Source organism: Schistocerca gregaria, chromosome 1 (genome assembly GCF_023897955.1).
Source record: "Schistocerca gregaria isolate iqSchGreg1 chromosome 1, iqSchGreg1.2, whole genome shotgun sequence".
Taxonomy (NCBI): domain Eukaryota; kingdom Metazoa; phylum Arthropoda; class Insecta; order Orthoptera; family Acrididae; genus Schistocerca; species Schistocerca gregaria.
The window spans coordinates 232652475-232678825 of record NC_064920.1 but is presented as its reverse complement, the minus strand read 5'-3'; the positions used below and the strand labels follow the sequence as shown (position 1 = coordinate 232678825).

General features: G+C 35.5%; 1 protein-coding gene across 2 annotated transcripts in view; it reads left to right on the top strand.

Annotated features, from left to right (window-relative positions):
- The window catches only part of LOC126338532 (serine-rich adhesin for platelets-like), a 2400280-nt gene extending 2380531 nt beyond the window's left edge, over positions 1–19749 (top strand). For both annotated transcript variants that reach the window (XM_050001562.1, XM_050001561.1), the window contains one exon: positions 8985–19749. In XM_050001562.1, the coding sequence (XP_049857519.1) occupies positions 8985–9153 (169 nt within the window). In that variant the 3' untranslated portion in view covers positions 9154–19749. The remainder of the gene's footprint in view (positions 1–8984) is intronic.
- Positions 19750–26351: the final 6602 nt, after the last annotated feature.

Here is a 26351-nt window from a genome sequence, read left to right as displayed (position 1 = left end):
TCTCTCTCTTTTCTGTTTTAACCAAATAAAGAAAGCTAGAAAATGCTATGAAATGAATCAGAACATTTCAGATCATTCATGTTTTACAACTTGAAGTCTGGAGTTGGAGCTCATTAATGAATGACAACTTTGTGTACTCTGCAAAATACACATAGGAGAAAACCAAAAGGAAACCAAAATACAAAGAAAGAAATAAGAGTGCATTAAAACCCATGAAATATCTGAATTATGCTGAATTTGCTTTAGGAAGCAAAATATCATAGCAATTAACTGCATATATAATGAAGACACAATGTAATTACAATATTAAGAAAAATATCTGAAAAGATAGGAATGCCATCAGTATGACTCCTTATTACCATACATTTTGTGTGTTTATTGTGGTTAATCTTGTATGTGACTGCACATCTTAAAATGAAGATAGCTCTTAATAAATATAGTCTAAAATCATGTGGCAAATATTTTGCGAGAAGCTGTAATACATCTACATCTACATATACACCCCACAAGCCACCATGTGGTGCATGGTGGAGGGTATCATGTACCATTACTATTTATTTCTCTTCCTGTTGTGCTCACAAATAAAGTGAGGGAAAAAACACATGTCTCAGCATCAGTATGAACCCTAATTTCTCACGTCTTATTTTCATGGGTCTTAAAATAAATGTAATACTAGAATAAAATGGGAAGCGTGGGTATGGGGAGCTGAATCAGCTATACTGAAACCAAATTTAATTTCTTTTCAACAGACTACCCAGAAACCTGAATCATAAGGTATTCAAATTATGTTGTGTACTAAAATACAGTGCATGCCTGATTTTTTCAAAAGTGTCATCAGCTCATGAAGGAAGCTGCATGTCGCAAAGCATTGTTCTATTTTTATTTCTGTCAAGATGACTTCTCTCAATGTTAGTTCTTAAAGAACTTTCACCAAAGGAACAGTTCATTGTCTTTCTCTTTTTGCTTCACATTTTCCAGTATGCATTCTTACACTGAAACATGGTACTTCCACATGAAATGATCTACAGAGATTTGGATTCTGTGTCAGCTTGATCATTCCTTGTCTCCTAATGAAAGCCAGTTCCCAGCAGGTCAATGCCTCCTTTAGAGGATTTTGTTCATGCTGAATGGTGTGCTAAAAATGTAAGCAACTCTATGCTCGATGAATTTCTTATTGTGCTTGATAAAGGCTGATAATACTGAAGCAGATGAGCAATTATTCATTGCAATGATCACTTGTGGTGTCATTGTCTTTAAGATTACCCGTACATCTAGTTTTGCATCATACATTATGAATGTGGTGGAGAAGAATTCTGAAAATATGAGAAAACCAGGAGAATCAAGGATATCTTCTGTGCTACCAAACAAGGCAGTGCAGTGGTAAGACTCTAGACTCACATTTGGAGGATGGTAGTTCAGTTCCCTGGCCACTCCTCCAGATTTATGTTTTCCATAATTTTTCTAAATCAGTTATGGCAAATGCCTGAATGGGCCCTTCTTTAAAGACAGAACTAATTTCCGTCATCAGAGTCCCCAATCTGAGCTTGTGCTCCACCTCTAATGACCTCATTGTTGAATGGGAAACACCTGCTCAATTTGCTCTGTTTGTTGCTTTTCACTGTTTCTAAGCCATATATTCTCAACTTGCGTTCTATCCTTACAGTTACTGACATTCTTAAATGAGATCAAACATACCTTTACTACTGCATATAATTTTTGTGTTGTTAAATTTGTTCTGTTACAATTACTCTTCAGTAAAATGTTCCCAACAACAAATTAGAAAGTTTAACAGTGTAGGAAAACATAGGTTGCTGTTTACCATAAAGAAGATGCATTAAGTTGCAGACAGGTACAACTCAACAACACTTACACAAAGTTTTTGGCTGCAGCCTTCATCAGCAAAAGAGAAGGAACAACAATGACACACAATTCATACACATAAGCAAGCACGCCTCATGCACACCTGATTGCCAACTCCAGAGCTCAGGCTTGAATGCAAGTATCGTGTGGGATGTCAGCAGCAATCTGAAAGGGGAGGACAGTCGTGTACAGGTGGGGCACAGAGGAACACTGCCTGGCGGAGTGTGCAGGGACTAGGAGGTCAACAGGCACAGCATCAGGAGGTTGTGGGGTATGGATTTGGGGGAGAGAAGGAGTGAAAAGGAAAGGATTGGCGAAAGATGGGAGGGTGTATTGGCACAGAGTGGCAAACAAAGAAGCTGGGAGATGACAACAGGTAGGAGATGTTAGGACGGATTGGATGGAAACTGTTGGGTGGAGATATGGGGCAGTATGTTATTGTAGGTTGAGACCAGGATAATTATGGGAGCAGAGAATGTGTTGTAAAGTTAGCTCCCATCTTCACATTTCAGAAAAACTGGTGGTGAGGTCCAGATGGCTTTTGCATTGAAATCATCACTGAAATCAATCATGTTATGCTCAGCTGCATATTGTGCCACAGGATGATCTACTTTGCTCTTGGCCACAGTTTGGTGGTGGCCATTCATCCTGGCAAGCAGCGGGTTGTACTCATATCAGTACCATGGCTGCTTTCACAGGAGCCCTGACCTCTGCTGGGGTAGGGCAATCCTGTGAATAGGAAGTGCTGGGTGGGTGGATTGGGCAGGTCTTGCGGCTGGGTCTTCCACTGGGATATGATCCTTGTGGTAAGTGGTTGGGATTGGGAGTGGCATAGGAATGGATTAGAATGTTGTGGAAGTTGGGTGGGTGACAGAGTACCATTTTAGGAAGGGTGGGAAGGATTTCAGGTATGATGATAAGCAATCAAATCCCTGATGAAGTATATAGTTCAGTTGTTCCAGTCCTGAGTGGTGCTGGTTCTTGGTGGTGGTGGTGGTGGTGGAAGGATTGGAAAGTGATGGGAAATGACATTGGGGGGGGGGGGGGGTAGTGTTTGTCTCTGACGGCCTTGTTGAGACCCTCAGCATACTGAGTGAGGGAGTTCTTGTCACTGCAGATATGTCATCCCCGGGTTGAAAGGGATGACAGCTATCAAAATGCAGGCAGTGTTAGTGGTTTGTGGGTTTAACGCGGACAGAGCGCATCAGAGAGGAGGAGGTCAACGTCTAGGAAAGTGGCACACTGTGTTGAGGATTACCAAATGAAGCAGATGGGAGAGAAAGTGTTGAGGTTGTGCAGGAATGAAGATAGAGTGTATTGGCCTTGAGTTCCAATCATGAAGATATCATCAATGAAACTGAACCAGAATAAGGGGGTAGGCAAGGAAGGACTCCTCTACATGACCCATTAACAGGCTGGCATAGGAGGGTGATATGTGGGCAGGCAAGGAAGGGCTCCTCTAGATGACCCATAAACAGGTTGGCATATGAGGGTGATATGTGGGTAGGCAAGGAAGAGCTCCTCTAGATGACTCATAAATAGGTTGGCATGGAGGGTGTTATGTGGGTGCCCATGGCTGTGCCACAGATTTGTTTGTATAGCTTTCCTTCAAAGGATAAGAGGTTATGAGTTAGCCATCATCCCTTTCACACCAAAAAATCCACCTCATACAGTCTGGCCACCCAGAAACAGCATATCTGCAGTGACAAGAACTCCCTTGCTCAGTATGCTGAGGGTCTCACCAAGGTCTTCACAGATGGGCACTATCCCCCAGGCCTAATCTACAAACACATCTCCCATGCCATTTTCTATCATGCCCCCAATCCTCCCATCACTGCCAAGAACACACCACATAGGAGTGCTCCCTTTGTTACCCAATACCATTGCAGACTGGAACAGAGTGAGATAACGTTACGTGTTGGGAAATAACATCTATTGCAGTTGCTCACCTGAAATTTCTGCATAGTCTTGCCCATGATGCAGCCCTGCAAATTAATAAAAGGCCAGAAAAACACCACTAATGTTGTATTCAAACATTACAGGATTGTTTTTCCTATTCATGTACTCCCAACCATTTGTCATGCTAGGTTGTTTCTTTGAAGGCACTGTATAATTTTGAATTACTGCAGATTTGTACTAATTTTGATTGCTGTTGCTGCACTAACTATGGACATGCATGTCATATTTCAGTTGTTAATGCATAGTCTGTTTTTGTATGTTTGTGTTCCGTTACTAGTGATCTTCTTGGAAAGCAGCAAACAGTACCACTGAAGCAATGAGAACGTTTTTAAAGCCAAAAGTGTTATCCATTTTCAGTATCACTTAAGCATTTTGCAAGCAAAATATTGACTATTTCACTCAATTTTCTTATTTCTTTGTTTCTCCTCCTGCTCCTGCTCCTCCTCCTCCTCCTCCTCCTCCTCCTCCTCCTTCTTCTTCTTCTTCTTCTTCTTCTTCTTCTTCTTCTTCTTCTTCTCATTTTTTGACTCATTGATAACACTATGAAATCAGTCCCAGATTAAATCATTGTTATTTACCTTTATAATTTCTCATTGTATTTGTTATTATTGTATCCTTGAATCTTATAGTCTAAACTAAAAGCTTAAAACAAATATAAATGGGAAGATCATTTAACCAACATAATAAACACTGATTCATGTGTCAGAAAGCAGAAAATATAAAAACTGTGATGTTTCAGAGAGTAATATAATGTAATTGCTTCTAAGAGAGACATCATACCAATCCAGTTTGGTATATTGATGATCACATCAGTGTATGAAACATGACCTCTGGATAGTCAATTTGAAATGAGCTATTGAGAAACATAAGATCTTCAAGCACAGTATATATGAATATTCACAAAAAGTTTTTCATCAATTTCTCTGATATTCACTTCCATATGGGTTTGACAATGTGTTATAGGCCCTTAAGGTTCTCAGTGCCTCAGGTTATTGCTGTTGATAGGTTCCAGAATATCAAAACCATCCCCATATAACAACTGGTTGTTTTCAAAAGCTTAGGCAAAATATAGAAATGAACATGGAATTCAACACATATTTAGATTGAAGTGTCATATAGAAACACAGTATACTAGCTTTGCATTGTATTCTAATTTTTTTGTCACCAACAACGGCAATTGATTTTTGTCTGCTTAACTGCTATTCAATGTTTTTCCTTTTCAAAGTGAGTAAGATCCTGTTCCCTTAACAGTTCTGCATTTTGTGTGCAGCAATGAATATGTTCCGTTAAAGACTGGTGCAAGATTCCACAGAAGTTCTTTCTACACTTGAAACTTTTGGCAGGTGCACACATTTTAAAAATATTGAACAGACCAATGTGTTTAAATAAATGAATCTCTTTTACCGGTCTCCAAAATAGAACATCAAGAGCAGGGCCTGCAGACAAACAAAAATGCATTCATATCTCTTGTGTTTGGAATTTTAAAATAGTTATTTCATTAACAAAAAGGGAAAATTATGAAATAAGATGAAAAATAAGATGTGAAGATGCTGAAGGAAAGGAAATAAGATTCCAAACCATAAATTGAGAAACATATGAAGTTCTGGAAAGCAATTAGAAGCAATAGTACTTCTAAAAGCTTTCTTGCAACTTGTGCCTCTTATACACTGATGAAACAAAACATTATGACAACTGCCCACCAAGAGATTGAATGCCACCTGGTGGCATTGCAGTCACATGACACAGTAAGGAAAGTATATAAGCAGAGCAGAGACAAACAGGAATCATTTTAATGATGATAAATGTTGTGAATCAAGAAATTCACTGATATAGATTACTTTGATGATGCGCGGATTGTTACGACCTGGTATTTGGGAACAAGCATCTCAGAAACAGCTAAGCTGTTCATATTGTGAGCATGTGTGGAAAGTCATTAAATGGTGTTGAAGACATGAGTAGATGGTGGCAGGGTGTTGGATGTCCTCGCCCCATCACAGAAGGTGGATGTTGGAGGCTCGCTTGCTCTATTATGTGGGATATGCAGCAACCTGTGGTGGATCTGATGATAACACACGGTACTGGTGCAGGTACAAGTATTTCAGAGCACACCGTTAAGCGCACACTGTTGAACATGGGTGCTCCATACCACATGACCTCTGTGTGTTCCCATGTTGACTCAATGTTATTGTCGGTTACAATCACAGCCTGCATGGGATCATTGAAATCGGATGATGCATCAATAGACATGTTGATTTGTAGGATTAGTCATATTACTCATTAGACCAGGTCATTATCATATCAGAATATGCTGTCAAATAGGCAAATGGCTTCTCGAAACATATTCCATGCCGTAGATCTAGACTGGTGAGGGCAGTATTATGCTATGGAAACATTCACCTGGACTTCAGTAGGCCTGTGGTAGTAATGTAAGCCACCATAACAGCCATTGACTATGTGAGCATTATTGTGGGCCACTTTTATTCCTTCACATTTGATGTTTACACTGATCATGATGGCGATATCATAAGAGCAGACTCATGCTTCAGTGATTTGAGAAGCATGATAGTGAACTCATGTTGATGTTTTGACAACCAAATTTGCCTGATCTTAACCTGATGGAACAGATCTGGGACGCTAGCAGATACCAGCCCTGTGACCACAAATTACAGACCCACAATTTACAGAAATTCCATGACCTGTGCATAGACATCTGGTGTCACATGCCTCCAGAAACCTACCAAGGAATTTTTGAATCCATGCCATGCTGAATCACTGCTGTATTATATTTCAAAGGGGACTAACCCACAATTAAGGCGGTATTCATAATATTTGGCTCATCAGTATAAATCTGAACATAGTGTGGTGTATCCTTCCTTCTCAGTAACTGAAAATCTTACCATACCTACTATTTTCTGTGTTTTTCTTACTCTTGTGAAGAAACTGTTGTAAAAGTTGTACAAAGATCTGTGATTTTTATTTGTGACCCTTTTTAGTCCTTTCCAGTTGCTTCTTTCTTAGCAGATACTCAAAAAGCATTCCTCTTTTGTTTGAAATTTTGCCAAGATTCATTCCTGATGATAATTGAGAATGAGATAATCACTGTATAAGACCCTGGGAATGCCCCAAATTTCATACATCTACACATACTTGAACCCTCAAGTGTAAAAAAAGGTACATTCTGAATCATCCAGAAACTACATTCAGGAAAGACATATTTTGCTGAGGAAGTAGAAATTCTAAGATATTTAATGATATAGTTAACTGTGCTGAACAGCACTCAAAGAATATACAGTTTTTTCTGTACAAATGAGATAAAATATCAGTGAGACAATCTCAAGAAACATATTGCAGCTGTTTTTAACCCACTAATTAAAATTAGAGTACTTCTTAATGAAATTTTTGCCACTTATATTAGTAATTACTTTGCATGTTGTGTGAGGTTCAAGTGGGTACTTGCAAAGTAAATGTGTATTTTGTCCACATGACGTATGAATAACAATCCAAATGAAAATTGCACAGATCAACAGCAATGCTTTTCAATGTAGTAGATTCAATAAAACTATATTCCATAACATATTTTATCAAAATTGTTGTCAAGTCATTTACATAAAGGATTTGTGTGCATCTAGAAGGTTTTGTTAACATAAAAACATCAGTAATATTTATGTTTTAGTGTTCTGGTGAATATGGATCTCCCATTGCTTTCATAAATTCCTTTGGTTCTTGAGACACTTACTGTAATCATGAGGCTAGGTTTTTTAAGGTTAGCATAGTATAAGTTTACTGCCAGTTATGAAATTAATTTCATGAAATACCTGAAAATTTAGTTAGTAATATCATCAAGTTGAACTATCTGTTCTCTCTAATCACTGGATCAAAAATTTCTAACATTCCTCATTACATTTTGAAAGTAACCAATTTTTCACATCACAAGTGACAGCTGTTTCTATTATGTATGTCTCCTTAAACAACTATTATTGCTTGCACCAGTTACACAACAAAATATGTTTTGGTGTACACATGCAGTGAAAACAACAACCTTTGCTTTATGCAGTGCCAAATTGTCAGTAGACCTCCTGTGTTGTCAGAATTCATGAATAGGACTTCTTTTCTGGCTGAACTTTATATTTTGCTAGTAATATTCAGTAAGAATATCTTAATGAAGTTACAAACTGTGAGATAAATCCTTTGTAAGAATGAACTCCTCTAAGATACAATAATCTGGTTGAACCTGTAACATACTGGGTACAAACACCATACCAATGTTTAAGTGTGTATGTGCAGTTGCCTCTAAAAATCGAAAGTAACAATGAAGGTCTAACCTGAATAGTGAATGTACTTCATGTGATGAGTCACTATCAATCCACCCCCCTTTTTTTCCCCTACTCCTTTTCACACTACTCCTTCCCTCCCCACTCCCCTCCGTATGCCTCTTTTCCTTGCCTTCCACACTTGGCCACAAATATTGTGTGTTTGACAGTGTCATGTCAATAACAACAATATAAGCAGGTGCTCAATGAAAGTAAGAGATTTGTAATGACTATGCATATAATTATAACTGTATCCTAAGTATTTAACTTTGGAGAATTTCAAAGAGAGGGTAATCTCCACGTGGTTTACTATATTCATTGCCAGTTTCTTTGAGCGAATCCGTAAGGCAGTTAAGTTGTGTATGTGAGTGGTCTTAGCGTTTACTGATCATGTCTTTTCAATGTCCTTCATGTGAGTTCAACATGACATGTATGATCCTTATGTTTATTCTTATTTTTTTTAAAGTATTATGATCATACAGTACATTTTTTAGTTTCATCAAGTAATTTTGTAAAAGGAGAGATGAAACTGAAGTTAGTGCTTTGTAACTGAAAAATAGTAACAGAGCTCTTTCTTCTCAGTATAAATATGCACCATTGGGAATGTCTTGTGCTTTTGGAAAACAGTTGGTGAAAACTGACAGTAGTAAATTGTTAAGCAGTGCATGATTAGAGGTCTGTGAAATGTCTAATAGAGTAATGCACTTTACTGAACTTCAGTTTCATTCATTACGTACTAAGTATATTTGTGTTTAATAAGTAGGATAGAGCACACACACACACACACACACACACACAGCTATGTATATAAATATACATGTTACAAACAACTTATTACATCGTTATATTTTGCAGAGTTTTCAATAAAGTCAAAAGTCGTAGTGCTCACATGAAGTCTCATCGTCCTCCGGATGCTGAGCCAAAGAAGCCTAAGCTAGATACTAACAAGATGGAAGCTGCTGAACATCTTTTAGTTCGGTCTCTGGGAGTAACTACATCAATCGGTCTTGGGAGACACACCTGAGCCGTAACTGTTATGCAGTACAATCATGAGGTGTCAAACAGAAGAAATAATAGTTCACCCACAAGTAATTTTCAACAATTGTATATGGATTGAACAGTATCATCATGTAACAAATGTTAAAATTCTTGTATATATATCTTTCAGATACTTTTATACAGCTGAATGAATATACTCTCTTGCAAACACACACACACACACACACACACACACACACACACACACACACACACACACACACACTCACACACATTTCTAAATAAATTATGTTTCATGCTTTACAGGTTTTCCAGATCCATTGTTTAAATCCTTCCCACTAACTGTAAATAAACTATGTTATTTGTAAAGAGTCTTATCTTGTTTTTAAAATGGATAGTCAGATTTTCTGCAGCTGGCAGAGTAATAATTACCATGCAGGCTTAAGGTAAATACTCAATTACTTTGTGGGTGAGCTAATCTACAGTAATATTTTGCATAATATGAACTGGAGCAATAGTGAATGGTTTATCTTCTGTAAATATTATTTATTATTGTGCTTAATATTGATATATTGTTGAAAAGATAAATGTAAAATTGATGTTTTATTGGATTTCATGGTACACATCAGGGTTATATTCATGCAACTAGCATTAAGTAACATATCAACAAAAAAGCAATTGAAGTGACATTCCTAGAAGTGTACTTAGGAAATAACGTATTGTGCCATTTTGGGATTGGCAGTGCTGTGAAGTGTCCACTTCTGAAACAAAACTCAAAAGTGAGTGGTCAAATACATAGTTCTGTTTTCCTATACAAACCGGTATAGAGCAAGGGAGAAGGCTCCAAATGGAACACCGTATAGTGAGTGGAATTACATAACATAAAATGTGCTCAATGATCGATAATCTTTTTGTCTTTCTTCTTCATTGTCTGCTTTGTTTCCATTAGAATTTTGTATGCCAAAATAAGACAAATAATGTACAATGTGTCTTGCCTTGTCACTGTGTTCTCATGTTTTCGGCATTTATTTCTAAGTTCTCTGTATTCAGTGTGAGAAGACCAATACTCATGCATTACATAAAGTATAGTAGCGAAAAAAAAAAGAAAAAAAAGAAAGAAAGAAAGAATTAAAACTGTGAAGCCTCAGTACATGCATCAGTGTGCTTCAATTCTGTATAAATGCATAAGAGACGATATTATTTCACAGGACCGCTGAAAGAAATGGCCAATAAGCCAAACATAATTTATTAACTCCGGTGCAAGGCACGTGAAGCCTTGAATGACAGTATTATCTTTAAAAACTAGTGTAGTGTTTGGGTTCTTAATACTCTTCGCCTAATCTGCTTTGTTTGAAATTATGGCAGCTAGTTCTGATTACTGAACTTGTGTGTGTTGTTCTGTTGTTACAGTTGGAAAGGAAAGTGAAGATAACATGATCATTGTTCTGTTCTTATGTTCACTATTTTTTAATCTTTTATATACTAAAGTGCAGAGCAATTTGCTGTACTGTGTAAAGAAAAGTGCCTTGTGACTGGGGAAATGCAATCACAGAGAGGGGATAAGGTACAAGGTTATTGTCATAAAATGTTTTCCACACATGGCAGCAGATAATTGTACTTACGAAAGCAATAGACTATATAATATGTATGTGTGTTCTGAATGCATGGTTGTTAGAATATATGTGTGTGTTTTTATATTCAGTATGTTCCACAAGTTCCTTAACTTTCAAACTGCAGATGTTTAAGAAATATTAAATAATGACCTATGGTATTCTTCTGTTTTATACATGTGTTTATCAAGAGGTTTATTCCCAGTTTGGACGTTTCTAATCACTTTTTAACTATGTTATACATCATGATGTATTAAAGTTTTAAAATAATCATCACTGTACTATTTCATCCAAAATATCCTACACAGGTATTATATTGAGCTTGGTAAGGCTGATGGACACAGACGAAGGTGGTAATACACGATAAACTCTAAATAAATTAAATTAAATGATATGGAAGCTGGGGTAAATACAATGTGCTGTGTATCATAGAACCAACCACTGCAGACACAAACAAACAAAACATACTGTACACGATAAGGAAGTCCATGGCATTACTTAAGCTACAGTATGTTTATTTTAGTGGCAGGTTATTTTCACAGTATGAATACCTTTTGCTGTGTAACTCTGTTCATTTGTAAATAATACAATTGGAGTATGAATGTCAGGGTAAGATACATGTTGTTGTACATAATTCACCTAAATTCCTTTTAAAATTTGCAGAATTTCAAAATTAGGATGGATCACAACTTGTTAAACAATGACACATTGAAGTTCCTTGGATTTTGTTTTTCCTAAATTTTTATAAAATTTATTTTATTGTGAACACCTGATCCAATGAAGTTAAAATTCATGTTTAACATATTCACCAAATACTCTATTATTGAATTTTTCTTTTCAAATGCAAAAAAAATAAAGAAAGATAGAACATCGTGTTTAAGAGCAATTTAAAACCAATGGTATTTGTGATACAACTAAACAATTGTTTTCTGACATTCCATTAGATACCTCTCAGCACTGCATGACACATAACTAGAAATCTATTTGATGTTCTTTAGAGCCCTACTCATTCCGTAATCATCACTCTCCAAACTAAGTTTCTGTTTCTAGTCAATAAACAGATTTTATTCTCATTATTCTTTTCAGATAACTGCAAAATTCGAACAAGATCAAATTATGAGTATGTTCACCTACTCCCTTGGACACTAATTTCATTGAGGGAGATAAAAAATAAATTATCATAAGTTATAGAATGCCTTGCTTCAGTAAATATTGTATTGTATAGTTATTTCATTGTCAATATGAAAACTTGTGATTCATCTGAGGAGAAGTAGTGTGTGACTAAATAGGAGAAGTAGTGTGTGACTAAATTACATTTATGTCTGAGTTGTGTTGGAGCAGTGAAACACTTGCAGTATTCTGAAGAGTCGCATTGATCTGAAAATTTATGAGAAGAATTTTTGTAAACAATATTTTCTCCAACAGTTTATCTCCCATTTCTTTAATGTCAATGGAAAATTAAACTGTGATGCACCTATAATTTTAGTTTATTTATTTGCTTTATTATCTGACATATATTTGAAAAATATTCTGAATCTCTTATTGATTTGAGTTGCTACATGTATTATCTGATGTTGCATATTTCAGGAGAAATATGATCATTTCCTGTGTTTTAATGTCAACATAATTCATCTTTCATGAAGCTAACTAGTGATTTAAAAAAACATTATTCACACAGTCAATAGTATGTTTGAACTGTAACAGATTCAGTTTCACTATGAAACAGCAAATACCACAGCTAGTAAAAGAAGTTTCTTTACTGGCAAGAATGATGATATTTGTAAATGCTGAACATAATGAAACAATTAATGAGCCTTTTTTTCTATAAAGATTTTACCATTCACATATCCAAATTTCTTGTACATTAACAGCAATATGGAAAGGTTAAATTGTTACTCGCACACAGAGGAAACATTTACTTGCAGACAGCTGTAGTGAAAAAACTGCTAAATAATTAGACTTTTGGACAAAGCACAACTCACACACATGGTCACTAGTTACAGGTGCTGGGAGAGAGTGGCAGTGTGTGTGTGTGTGTGTGTGTGTGTGTGTGTGTGTGTGTGTGTGTGTGCTTATGTGCATATGTGTGTGTTTTCTTGTTTTCTTTTTTTGGAATAAGGACTTTGTCCAAAATTGTAATTATTTTAGTAATCTTTTTCATTGTACATGTCTCTGACTCAGTGCCTCTATGTGGTGAGCAGCCATCTGTTAATATTGTTGTTGTTCCATCATGAACTTTCTTAGACATTAGGTGGTGTAACGAAGTAGGTACACAAAAGCCCACTGTTGTTGACTGAACAAGATGCTGGTCTGAGTGATGAAGGGGTAACAAGAAGGGTGTGAGGAAATTTATCATCTCTTATCAGATTTTCATGGCTGCAATGTTATTGTTTTCTTTTGTGCTGTGCATTAACATAATTACAGTCAGCAGCACTAGAAGTTGTACTGATTGGTAAGAAGTCTGTAGGAGAGCAAAAAGTAACATTGGTCAAGAGAACCTATCATATACTGCTTTAAATAAATAAGAAGTTAAATAAATGAACAAGTTTTTGTTTCAGGAAAGAAATAATCTTTTAAAACAAAATATAAAACACCTTAAATTTGAATAGAAATTTTTACCATGTCATTTACATGTGTGTAGGTCTGCAGTGGAAATTAATTATTAATTAATTTTTGTTGGTCAATTTTTCACAAGGCATGTCATAAATTTATGTGAGTGTAGACTCAAGAACATAAGAGAAGAAAGTTGTACATTTATGTATTTGATTTCTAAAAAGACTAATATGTTCAGAATGGTTGTCCAGTATGAAAATTACATGCAACTGGAAACAGCACTCAAAGATAGAGGATTTCACCATCAGGTATTTTGTGCTCAAAAATGTAAGTATCAAGGATGTCAGTTCATATATCTAAAACCTTTTGCCCATGACTTAATCCTTTTTTAAATAACCCGATAATATCTTGGTTTTCTGCCCATTCATAATGAGTCTGATGAAAATAATAATTTTTATACAAATCAGTTATAAATTTATTCTGATTACAACTTTCATCAGTGGTAGACTGTTGTGACAAAATCATTGAAAATGTTTGCTACAGTAATTATATCACACCACACTGACTCAGGTCCTGCAAATCAGGAAGAGCAGTAATTGAAATCAATCTGACAACTGTAGAAAAATGCTTAAACAGCCAAAAAATTATTGTTTTAAACAAGGAGCAGGAACAAAATGGTGCAGTTAACGTGAAACGTTATTATCAAAGCTAAATGTTTGAGGAACAATTTGTTTTTTAAATCTCTACTTTGTCCATGAGCCAAAAATATTTAGTGACAGACCAATCACGCAGCTGAAGTCACCGTAGTATGACACAATCATATTTTGACAATATGTGCTTTGTATTTAAGTAATTTGTATGAAGAAGAAAAGGACAATATGCAGAGAAAAATTGTCAGCCCTTATTGTGTTCATTCTTCACTGACAAAAATTAAGTAAATTCATTTATTCTGATTTCAGTAAATATTCATACATTACTGTGTGAGACTGCATTAGAGCAATAAAAAAAATTACAAAGTTGCTTCAATAAACATTTACACTCATTCTACAGGCTATAAAAGTAAGAAGTCAAAAATATTTAAACAGAATTTCTCATTATGAAGTAAATTTTAACACTTCCTGCTTCAGAAGAATGTGCTGACGACCAGTATAGTCTGATTAAAATAATGTATTATTTTTTAAACTCAAAATATCATTGCAGAAGAGGTTTATTTCCAAGTGAACTTTGCTGACTTATCAGATATGTAACATTTGAGAATACAGAAAAGACAAATCATTCTTAATTTGAAAGTTTTAGTTTCCTTTACATGTAACTGCAAATTATCATCAAGAACATTAAAAAAAATTTATACATACTTTAACATATAATTTACCTTTTAATATAGTCCTCCATACTGTAAAGACTGTCACACTCAACTGTTTATGACAAGTAACACTAATGAAGTATCTGAGGCATGTCTTTTAACAATAAAAATTAATTACAACTTCATACTTTATTATTGTTGTAGAATGTTATGCATATAACATGGAAATTTCACACTAATCGTGTTACTTATAGTTGATAATTCTCCAGAAATTTAAAATTATTTTTGTAAAACTCATAGTGTCAAGAGACTTTGTTTTAGTAAATGAGTAGTTATGATGCTGGAAATAGAGTTTTAGTTTCATTACAGGTTATTCTTTTCTATACAGGTGAAAGTACACCTTAAATATGGTAGTGGAAAGTTCCAGTATGATGTAATTTAGGGAGTAAAGGCATCAACTGAGTGATTATTAGAGACATTGAGTTGTAAAAAGGCACATAACACATAACCAAGACTGGGAACTTTTATTAGTATCCAGAAAGTTCCTTTTTTGAGCTATAGTGGCTGGAGGGGAGAAGGCGAAGGGGGTGGGGGGAGTTAAAAAAAAAAAATCGTTCTCAAGCTAGTAAAGGTAAGAGTCTCATTTTTAGCACCATTCGAAGACTGAACACCATTACTATTTGCTGACTTTTTACGTTTACTCCATAAGTTATTTACAAAGTACAAATTAGTTACAATTAATGCCAGTATGAAAAAATAATACCGTACATTTCATCTACATTTATATCAAGCAATGGAAAATTCAGGATGGAATGCAACAATATTATGAAAACATACTCCACAAGCCACCAATGTTGCATGGTGGAAGGTACCTTGTACCATTACTGGTCATTTCCTTTTCTGTTCCAGTCGAAAAAGGAATGAGAGAAAAATGGTGGTCTGTATGTATACCTCTGCACAAACCCTAATCTCTCTAAATGTACATTTTGAATAAGAAACATGAAGATAAGATTAGAGAGATTGTTTCAAATGTCAGTTCCTTAAATTTCCTCAATAGTGCTCCCTCCAATGATTCACATTTCAGTTCCCAAAGCATCTCCATAATACTTGTTTGCTGTTCGAACATACAAGTAACAAATCTAGCAGCCCTCCTCTGAATTGCTTTGATGTCTTCCCTTAATCTGACATGGTGCAGATCCCATACACTTGAATAGTGCTGAACAGTGGGTCACACTCGTGTCCTATATACAGTCTCCTTTACAGATGAGCCATGTTCTCAAAAAATTTCCAAATAAAGTGAAGTTGACCGTTTGCCTTCCTTACTACAGATCTTACATGTTCACTCTATTTCATATTACTTTGAAACAGTATGCCTAGATATTTACTCAATTCGACTGTGTCAAGCAGCACACTTCTAATACTGTATTTGAACACTATGCTTTTTTTTTTGTAGTCACCTGCATTAACTTATGTTCTCCCACATTTAGAGCTAGCTGCCATTCATCACACCAGCTAGAAATTTTATCTAAGCCATCCTGTATTCTCCTACAGTCACTCAATGAGAAGACATTCCCATGGACCACAGCATCATCAGCAAATAGCCACAGACTGCTGCTTTCCCTATCTGCCAGATCATTTGTGTGTTTAGAAAGTAACAGCAGTCCTATCACACTTCCCTCCGGCACTCATGCTGATGAGCACAATCCAAGTTCATTACACAAATTATAATGATTAATGAAAACCACTTCATTAAGCATTAAAATTAGTGTCAGTTTAGCTGTGAAACTTCCTGGCAGATTAAAACTGTGCAGAACGGGGACCCGGATTTGGGACCTTTGTCTTTCGCAGGAGGACCCACACAACAGGAGGGATTGTGAGTCATGCTTAAGTGGCTCAGATGGTAGAGTGCTTGCCCGCTGAAGGCAAAGGTCTCAAGTTTGAGTCTTGGCCCGGAAAACAGTTTTAATCTGCCAGGAAGTTTCATATCAGTGCACACTCTGCTGCAGAGTGGAAATTTCATTGCAGTTTAGCTGTGTTCCTTTACATGATCAAGACACGTTTATGGCAGTTTCCCTTTCCTGTTAAGTCAGTTTCTTACCTGGGGTCCTTGTGAGAACTTGTCCTCTGCACTTTTGACTCCTGGTCCAGCACACAATCTTAATCTACTAAGTAGTTTGATGTTGTATACTAATTTTGCTTCACTCATTTGTCTGTCTACATCCATTTGTTTGAATCAGATGACTTTTCTTAATAATGTTGGAGATATGCCTTAAATAAATTGTAAAACAGCTACCTGTTTAATAACTAGGTTAAAATAATTAAGGTAAATTTATGATGTAAGCTTTAAGGGCATTAACATGCTCAGTTTATTTGAAAGCCACATTTGGATAGAGAAGTAGTGGTTATTACTTAACACCATAAACTACACCAATTGACAATAAACGCTATTACCTTTCATTTCTGGTCTGAGTCCTTGTTATTCTTTACATACTAACTGGCACTGCTTAGCCTTCCTAATGGTATCTCTTGTCTGTTTCATACAACTTTATGTATCTCATGTTTCACATGGCCTGTGAGACACCTAAGTAAAATTCCAAAAGTTCAAAAATCTGAAAACTGATTCACTTTATTGTTGACATCTAATTTCTTCATGTTCAGGATGCCGGATATAAAACATAGCAGAAGAAGAAAAGTGCATAGCATACGTAATAAAATTCTCCACAGTTTGTTCGTCTCAGGCTCTCTCTCACTGCAACTGTCGCAGATTTAAATTCCTAAGCTCAAGGAATAAAAGTTTAATGTGGCTCTATGTTCTTGTCTCCTCAGACAAAAGATCACATTAAAAAAGATCATAATTTATCTAAATACAGTTAGTGTACTACTGTTTTGAAAAAAAAAAAAAACACTATCATTCCCTCATGTAAACACTAAAAAAGAAAAGAATAAGTATGGATTACAGGTGAATCAAGGCAAACCTTCTACATTAAACATTTTCAAGATATAGCTCATCTGAATGCAGTTATGTATGTACTCAGTTTTGTAAGTTATTTCCGTTTTTAAATTTTTGTTAGCACAAAAAAGTTGTTTTCAGAAATATACGAACAAGCACATTGAGATAGAATGCAACTCTGTAATGATCTCCTTGTATTCTTTGATATCCTAAGACTGAATTATCCCCCCTCCCCCTTTTTCTCTCTGTGTCTACTACTCCTCTCTCTCTCTCTCTCTCTCTCTCTCTCTCTCTCTCTCACACACACACACACACACACACACACACACACACACACACACGCTTACAAAAGGGTGACAGAAAAACTTAATAGTCTGGAAGCTGTTAACTGTATTGCAACTAATGCATGTAAATATCACAGAAAAAAACTGTCCATACTTCCTATGTTAAACACAAAATAAGAGTGCAAGCATTCCAAACAGGTTATCAATAATCCATGATGATATCAGAAAAGAACTTGTGGAACATATTCATGCACATGACTGTCCAGAATCTATGGTGGACATACATGCTCGATACTAATAACAAAGCTTGTTTGTTGTGTTCAAAAATAGTGTTTCGAGTGTAAAACTGGAAGTCTTTCTTTCAACTTATACTGCCACATGCTGTACTTTTCCCTGTGTTGTGATGTATTCTGCCAAATCTTATTTGAAAAATTTTGAAAGTCAGCTGACAATGGAAATGCTAACATAAAGCTTTTATCAAACATGTAAGGTAAAAGTATGATTTCTTGTGACATGTGAATGAAGTAATAAACAAGTACTGAGTGTTGCTACGATGACTTGGGCAGAATTATGAATTTTTTATCAGCAGTAATTTACTCGCACGGAAGTCATTATTCAAGTTTACAAGAATATCATACCCATAAGTTTTGAGCAAATTCCAGCTTGTCAGTTGACTACTTCTGGTATTTGTTAAAAATCAGGTGCTAAAGTCACTTTATCAGTATAAGAAATGTATAAATCAGTAATTAAATGCAGTTGTGTAAATGTTGCTGTACATCCGATGTTCAAAGAAATTACTCACTGTGGTATGAAAACAGAAACAATCGTAATGTTGCTGTGGTCTTTCAAAAAAAATATATATATAAAAAACTATAAAAAACAAAAAAATAAAAAAAACCTATATAAAAAGGTGACTATCTGAAATGTCAAAATAGTGTTTCAATTGTACAAGTAGATTTTTATCAGTCAATAGTATTTATCTATTGTTCATGTGCCTGGATTTGTATTCTTGTGCCAACCAATATTGGAGTGTGGAAAAAATCCCACTACAAATATGATCTCATAATCCTAATGCACTGTGGTACTCACTCCACTCTTTCTAACAGAGTTTTATAGCCATAAAACATTGAAATATAGCAATTAAGTTTTCTGTCAAAAGTGTACACTCAAAAGTAAAAGGAAAGCAGCTAGTGTGCTGTGAACTCACATCACAAATAAGCATGCAATAAACCTGCTCAATATGTTATGTATCTGCATTCGTTTAATTGTGAGTGCTGTGTTGCCGCACTGTCCCCTTTCCTAATGGGTATGGGTCAGATCATCACTCATTAGAGCACACATTGATAAGACTCCCCAACTATTCTACATCATCATATTATGTATTATAGTTCAATACTATTCAAATTATTTTTGTTTACCTTCTTTTAAATGTGTGTAAATTTGACGTTCTAGTTAAAAATTGATAAGCCCATGTAAGTAGAAAAAAAGAGGCCAAATACCAGAGTGTTCAACGGTACTACATGAAACTGTTGCTGTTAGATTTATACTTTGTGATCCAAACAATGCAGAAAAATTGTTGAATTAAAATCACTTACTATTTAGTACTAGTGATAGATAATAAATTTAAAGAAGATACTTGAAATTGTGCAAGTATAATATATGTTTGAGATTAAGAAACAGTGATTTCGACTCAAATTCTCGAGCATCAAGGTATAATGCTTCCTTGCTTTTAAAGGACGTGTATTTTTTATGCACAGTGACATTATTTTCAATAAACAATATGCTTTTATTTGATTTTGGAAATAACATATATATTGTTGAAAGAGAAATTATTTAATGATGTGTTATTTAAAAACGAAGTGTAACTGCTGTACAAACATTACCAAATAATACAAAGTGTATGCTGTATGGGCTGGTTGTACTTATGTGTTATAAGAAAGAAAAGAAAATGTGACTATCAGTATCTGTGTAACATTTGCTGTTTTTTCTTTATTACTTCATTCTGGAATTTTTTGGTGTCATAGATCAATTCTTACTAGCAAAAAAAATACTTCTTATACACAGCATTAACTTGATTTAGCTCACAAGTTTCTTGCATTATCAAAACCTGCATTACAATATTTCACATATGTCAAACAAATTGATTTCTCATTGTCACATATGTGTGTTCACCAACATGTTAAACCTCCAGATTAGCAAAGATTAAAGTTTGTGTTTTCAATATTTCTAAAGAACTATGGACAACACTTAATTTTTTTTCTGCAATATTCATTTCATTTAATATAATTGCAATCAAAAACAGTTTTAAAAATGGTAAGAGAGAATCCCAACTAAATCATCAAGCAACATTAATTATACAGTCCATACATATGCATACACATTCACCTTTCATTGATACGGACAAATAAATACCAAGACAAAACACAGAAACAACAGATTTCACCATAGTAAATATCGCAAGGATAGATATGTCATTATTGCAACGTGTTATTATCATATGATGGTGAGTTCTCATTATTTTTTTTAAAAATTGTGGTGGTGTATGACACAAATTTCTGGTTACTGATGACCCCAATTTTCTTTTCTTTCTTCCTTATTGTGTTTCTCTATAATTTACCCTTTGACTATCTATTTTGTTGCTCAAATTTACACTTACAGTTGTATTGTTAGAAAAAAAGACCAAAGAAACTGGTTACATAACTGCTGCTTTTAAAATTAAATGCAGAAATCCTAAACAAAGAGATATTTCACACCTGTACACACAACATAGAAATGCTGTACCACATTTTACTGTTCAGTCATCTCAAAGTTTGGAAAAGAGCCGTCATGGATGTAGGTACTAGAAAATTAATAAAATCACAAAGGCAACCACTCATCTATAGTGAATCGATGCATGGAACACAGTAACACACAACAGAAAACAGAATTCACACTAGCTTTCGAGCAATATCTCTTTTTCCAGCAATAGTACATGCATGGTCACACACAAACACTTGGCTTGTACTATTGTGTGTAGTAGTGCTGGGAAAAAAAGCTAGTGTAAATGCTGTTTGCTGTCATGTGTTACTGTGTGTTTCTCTATAATTTACCCTTTGACTATCTATTTCGTTGCTCAAATTTACACTTACACTATAGGTGAGTTGCTTGTCCCTTATTTTACACACTGTAACACATTTATCTTTTGCCCTTTTTTGATGAAAATTTTAGTAAGCCTTATTTATAACTCATTTTGTTTTTTTGCATGAGGCCCTAAACATTAATAGAATGTCATAGAAAACATATGATAGGTCACAACATGCAGCCTTCAGTGAAGGGAAAGCAGTAACAAGCCATTTGGATAACAAAATCTGACACCAGTAAAATAACATAGTGGTCCAATTTTTCTTGGTAGACTTTTTAACCAACAGGAAAGTCACTGAGGACTGAGATGTGATGTCACTCGTATTCATTTATTTAGAAAATCATGAAATAACATTGCCTGTATTAAATAATACATTTTCATTAGTTTACTGTAAAGGCTGTATGTTCTGTTTATTACCCAATTAGATTTGTAACGTAGCAGTTAAGCACATTTTATAATCTAAAATCAAACTATATTGTGTCGAACTATATTTGACAGTTCACAGTTTGATCTCTAGTGCTATGATCTTCAGTCATTAGTTGCAACTGTTTCTGCACCTAATGTCTTTCTAAACTAGAGTACGCAGTGAGTTTTTGTCCCTCAGATTGGCCTCCATCTCCATAGGTGAGTGGCCAATCTGTTGACTTGCCGCATGGAAGAACTAGGATTGATCTTTGGTACTACAGATGATTATATCTTGATGAGAGGACTGTATTGTTTTTCACTGAGGCTCTTGTTAACCTACATGAAACAGTTTTCAAAACCAAGATTAATGTCAGGTTGAGAGTCACTCATCCCATACACTTGATTTCCCCCTCCCCTTTCCAGCAGAAGTCCTTCTCTAATTTTGTTTTTGTTTCTGTTTCCTTTACCTTCCTCATAACAAAAGCTCTGCTTAAAAAAACAAAAAGTTATGTATTTGGCGGAGTTTCTTAAAACCTACAAATATGACATTACTGTTCCAGTTGCCTGTGCGTTAGCAATTTGTATGCAAATGTGTTCGATATGTTAAGCTCTATAATATTTTTACTCATGGAATATGACACAAGCAAATACAGTTGGTGAAATGATGAAAACCAAGATAACTAATATGGACATCAGATCTGGCAGAATATTTATTAAGTTCTGAGCTGAGTTCACAATTAAACAACTACTTCCCTCGGTTACACTTTCTTTCAGTTTCCACAAGCAGTGAAATCATCTCAAAGTTTGGGAAAGAGCCCTCATGGATTGAGATGCAAGAAAATTAATAAAACCACAAAATTCACATGAAATTCTTAGTGAGTCTTGTTTAACACTCAACCAAGGTAAACAAGCTGATTTTCTGCTCATTGCTTTAAAAAGTTGATACCTTTTGTTACCAAGTAAACTGAACATCCATAAGTGTGGTTCACCTACAGATGAATTAAAAAACAAAACGCAGAACATTATTGGGAGTTGAGATAATTACAGATGTGGAAGTTATGCTGAACACTGCAGCCTGCTTAGAACACTTCATTAGGATTATTCCTGACTAAAAATATAAAATATGACCACAAAGTACTGCAGGTAATGCAGTTACACACAAGGTGCATCTAAAGACGTCAGTGAATGGTATCACAAAGCAAAAAATGCAAAACATAGGAACAAAATACATTTATTTGCTTCCAAAATAACATTTAATAGCAAAACTAATTTTTTGGTTCTGCTTATAAGGAGGCTGGAAGCTGCTGGCAAGGACTGGCATGTGTGCTGCTCTCAGGATTCCATTGAGGTAATGGGTAGGGGTAATTACCAATGCCATAGCAAAGCAATTTAGATGTGAGCCGCTAGATTCATGACAAGTAGGTTTGATCTACACATGGGTATTATATAAATACTTCATGATATCAAGTGAGCATCTGTGAAGGGTAGACAGTTCTCTTTTTGTGGAACACTACTGAGAAAATTTTGAGAATGAGCATCTGAAGCTGACTGCAGAACACTTTGCTTAATGATCACGAAAATAAAATGTATAAATACAAGATACTCTCTGCTACTCACCACACAGTGCTTGCGGAGTAAGTATATAGATGTAGATATCAAAGGGTTTTTGCATATATTCGGGAACATATGTTCTGTGGCACTTAGTCATGATGTTTTACATAGAAATCACAGCACATTGGCAGATGTCTTCACAACAGGCTCCAGTACTACATAATGCAGGCTCCAGTCCTACATAACACAGCCAAACACCATGTAAGCATATCAGTGAGCATTTCAAATTGCCTATAGAGTTCACAATTCACTGTTTAAGTTTCAGGGGAATGTTAACAACGGAGGACTCATGATGCTGTCGTCAGAAGACCTGATCACCATTATTGTGAAGTTGGGCCTTAGGAGGTGACTCTTTTAGGATGTAGGGAACGACATTCTGCAGATTCCCACTAATTAAGATGGTGTAGCAGACTTGCATTCATTAAGAAGAATTATTCTTCACAGTATCCCTAACAGATTAAGAAAAATACTGAGATGATTACAGTGTAAAGGACATGGTCAGTTACCTTCCTTATTCTGATCTTGTGCTCTGTCTATGGTGTTCCCATCATTGATGAGGCATTAAACACTAGCATTCCTTTCTTTTTCTTCCACCAATTGCCACTTATACTCTGGATTTAACTGTTATTAACAGGTCTCATTCCATGTGGTGATGATTTATAGGACAACATGCTGTGATGCTGCCGTAGTATGTAATACTATATGCAGAAAAAGATCAAGTATGGATAGAGCATCAATTAATTGAATAACTATGAGTTAAAACATCAGTTAACTGAAAGCAGTCTAGTTGCCAAATTTAAATCTGGCACGAGCTATATGGAAGCAGAAGTTCCTATATGAATGGGCTGACTAATTTGGTGGTTTCCCCCTTGCTGCCAATAGTCTGTGTTGCTATTCTGTGTTGAAATCTGAACCTTCACTTCTGATAGATCATTTTGTCATGCCATTTTCAATGTTGACTATTGTAAACTTGTTTTTCTTAGTGTTTCTGAGGAACTTAAAGTAATGGACCAGTTGAAGAAAATGCTAGTGGTTCTACCTTAGCCTGGGCATGTGGAGCCGTAAATGCACAATACTGGACATTAAAAAAACTGTGATACAATTACAATATTTGTGAGGTGGAAGCTTGCAAAGAAAAATGACGACAATAGCAGAAAATCAGGATTTAGACATGTCAGTTTACACATGGTTCATGCAGGCAGATATGAAAGTGCAAGCATTAATGGCATTTTGTTTGTGAAGAAGCTCTTGAAATGAATGAGACTGATTTTAATTGACTGTCAGCCGTATTATTTGTTGCAAATCTAGATCTAGAATTAAGGATTTAGACATCTAGGTTGAAAAACAGTTGGCTAATACTGCAGAACATTCTATGATTCAGACAGATTTGGTCTATACTAGGAGTGAATCCCAACAAAATTTCTAGTTTCTAAAAAAGAAGTGACAGAGCCTTGCATTCATGCATCACTACCATGGTATATGTACAGTTTTGTATTTAATTCAGTGTTTGTTTCTTATTGTCCTCCTCTGTATGTGAGAGGTCAGTGTAGATGACTGCTTGTGGAAGACCTGGATTTGATTCCTGGTTCTGCCAAGTATTTTTCAGTAGTGGGAGGATTTGTATGGGGTGCACTCAGCCTCATGAGGACATTTGAGAAGTACTTGACCAAATCGTGATGTTACTCTGGCTCTACAGTCTGGAACATCTGAAAAATGGCTGGTAGGGCGGTGCTCTGACTGACTGCCCCTCCACACCACATCCCCATGACACCATGAGGCAGAGGATGACATGGAGGCTTGTAGACATGCTTTAGACCTTCAGTGTCTATACGAGAAGCTCTTCCCCCCCCCCCCCCCCCCTCCCCCTCCCCCCCACACACATGACTATTACACAGCCACAGATGATACTTTCACTGAAAATATCTTTACAACTATCTCGCTACCTTAAGCTGTGGCTGATAAGAGGCCTAACTTATGTATTCTTATATACACTTATGTGAATAAAGTCCATTATAATTTTTAAAAATTTTGTATCAACATTATTTTTATATTTTTGGTCAATTTCTCCAACTATTGTAATTAACATTAGTTTTATAAGTTGATAATATGTTGCTTCTGTTGGAGCCAGCTCCATTTTGCTCTTTACGAAGTTATGTTTGAGCATTGTATTCCAGTTGCAGATAGCACAGTTTGTTTGGAAAAGTGGTTAGTTAATTGATTCATATGTCTTCCATGGCATGTGACTGCAAAGATGGTGTAAAAGATGTGATTACCCTGAGGGTGTTTATCCATACAGCACATGCTATGGGCTGATGGGTCCTGCAGGGATATTGCCCAGTCTTTATGGGAAAATTATCTTTTAGTTGTTCTGAACTGAAACTAATAATACTGCTTAGGACTATGCATACATAGCTGTGCAGAAGTTTTAAAACATTGCAAACAATAAGTTATTGAGATTAAATTGTGTGTATTTTGGATATTTGAAGAATACATTACTCATTATTCTGCTTGATGCTGAAGCAGATAACAGAGCCACCTGTCAGCATGAAAGCTGCATTTTTCCTCACCCATTTTCTGATCTGTCATTGTTCTTCACAGAAAAATGTGTGTCCTGTCAAGGTAAATACTTGGCAATTGCTGCAATATGAGGATGTGGCTCAATCGATTTATAAGATTTTATACTTCATAAATTATGATTATGTTACCAATTAATAGCAATCACTGTGAACATCTAATGAGGATGTCAGTATATGTATGTTCTCGGATAAATATTTTTCAATTTTTTGTGCACTTGAGATTTATTTGTATAAATTTTAAATCGTTTCCCATGTTGCCATCATCAAGAGTTAACTGTCATACTAATATTCTGTGTTATATTTTTTTTATGACACGGAGATGGCACGTAGCTATGGAACTTCCATATGCTACCACAGATTGATGGCGGTGATGGAGGTACATTAGTAATGATGCAGATTCTGTTTTTTATATATTTTTTTCTGTAGCCTTTCAGCACTGTACACTTGTTTCCATGAACTAATACAGATATAGTTGCTGTACCCACCAAAGCTGTTGCAGATTTCGATCTCAACAGCTTAATTTATGGCCAAATCCTGGAAGATAGATGCATGGAATAGGATTTTTGTTTTGCCATACACAATTTTATATTGTTTGTGAGGCTGTGCTCAGTAACAGCAGATTTTTTCAGTAATGCAATATTTAATTTGGCATTGGTGCTCTATATGTTGTGATTGCAGTCTTTGGTCCAAAAACAGGTTTGATGCAACTCTCCATGCTAGTCTATCCTGTACAAACTTCTTCATCTCTGAATAACCACTGCAACCTACATCCATTCAAAACTGCTTACCATATCCATGCCTAGATCTTGC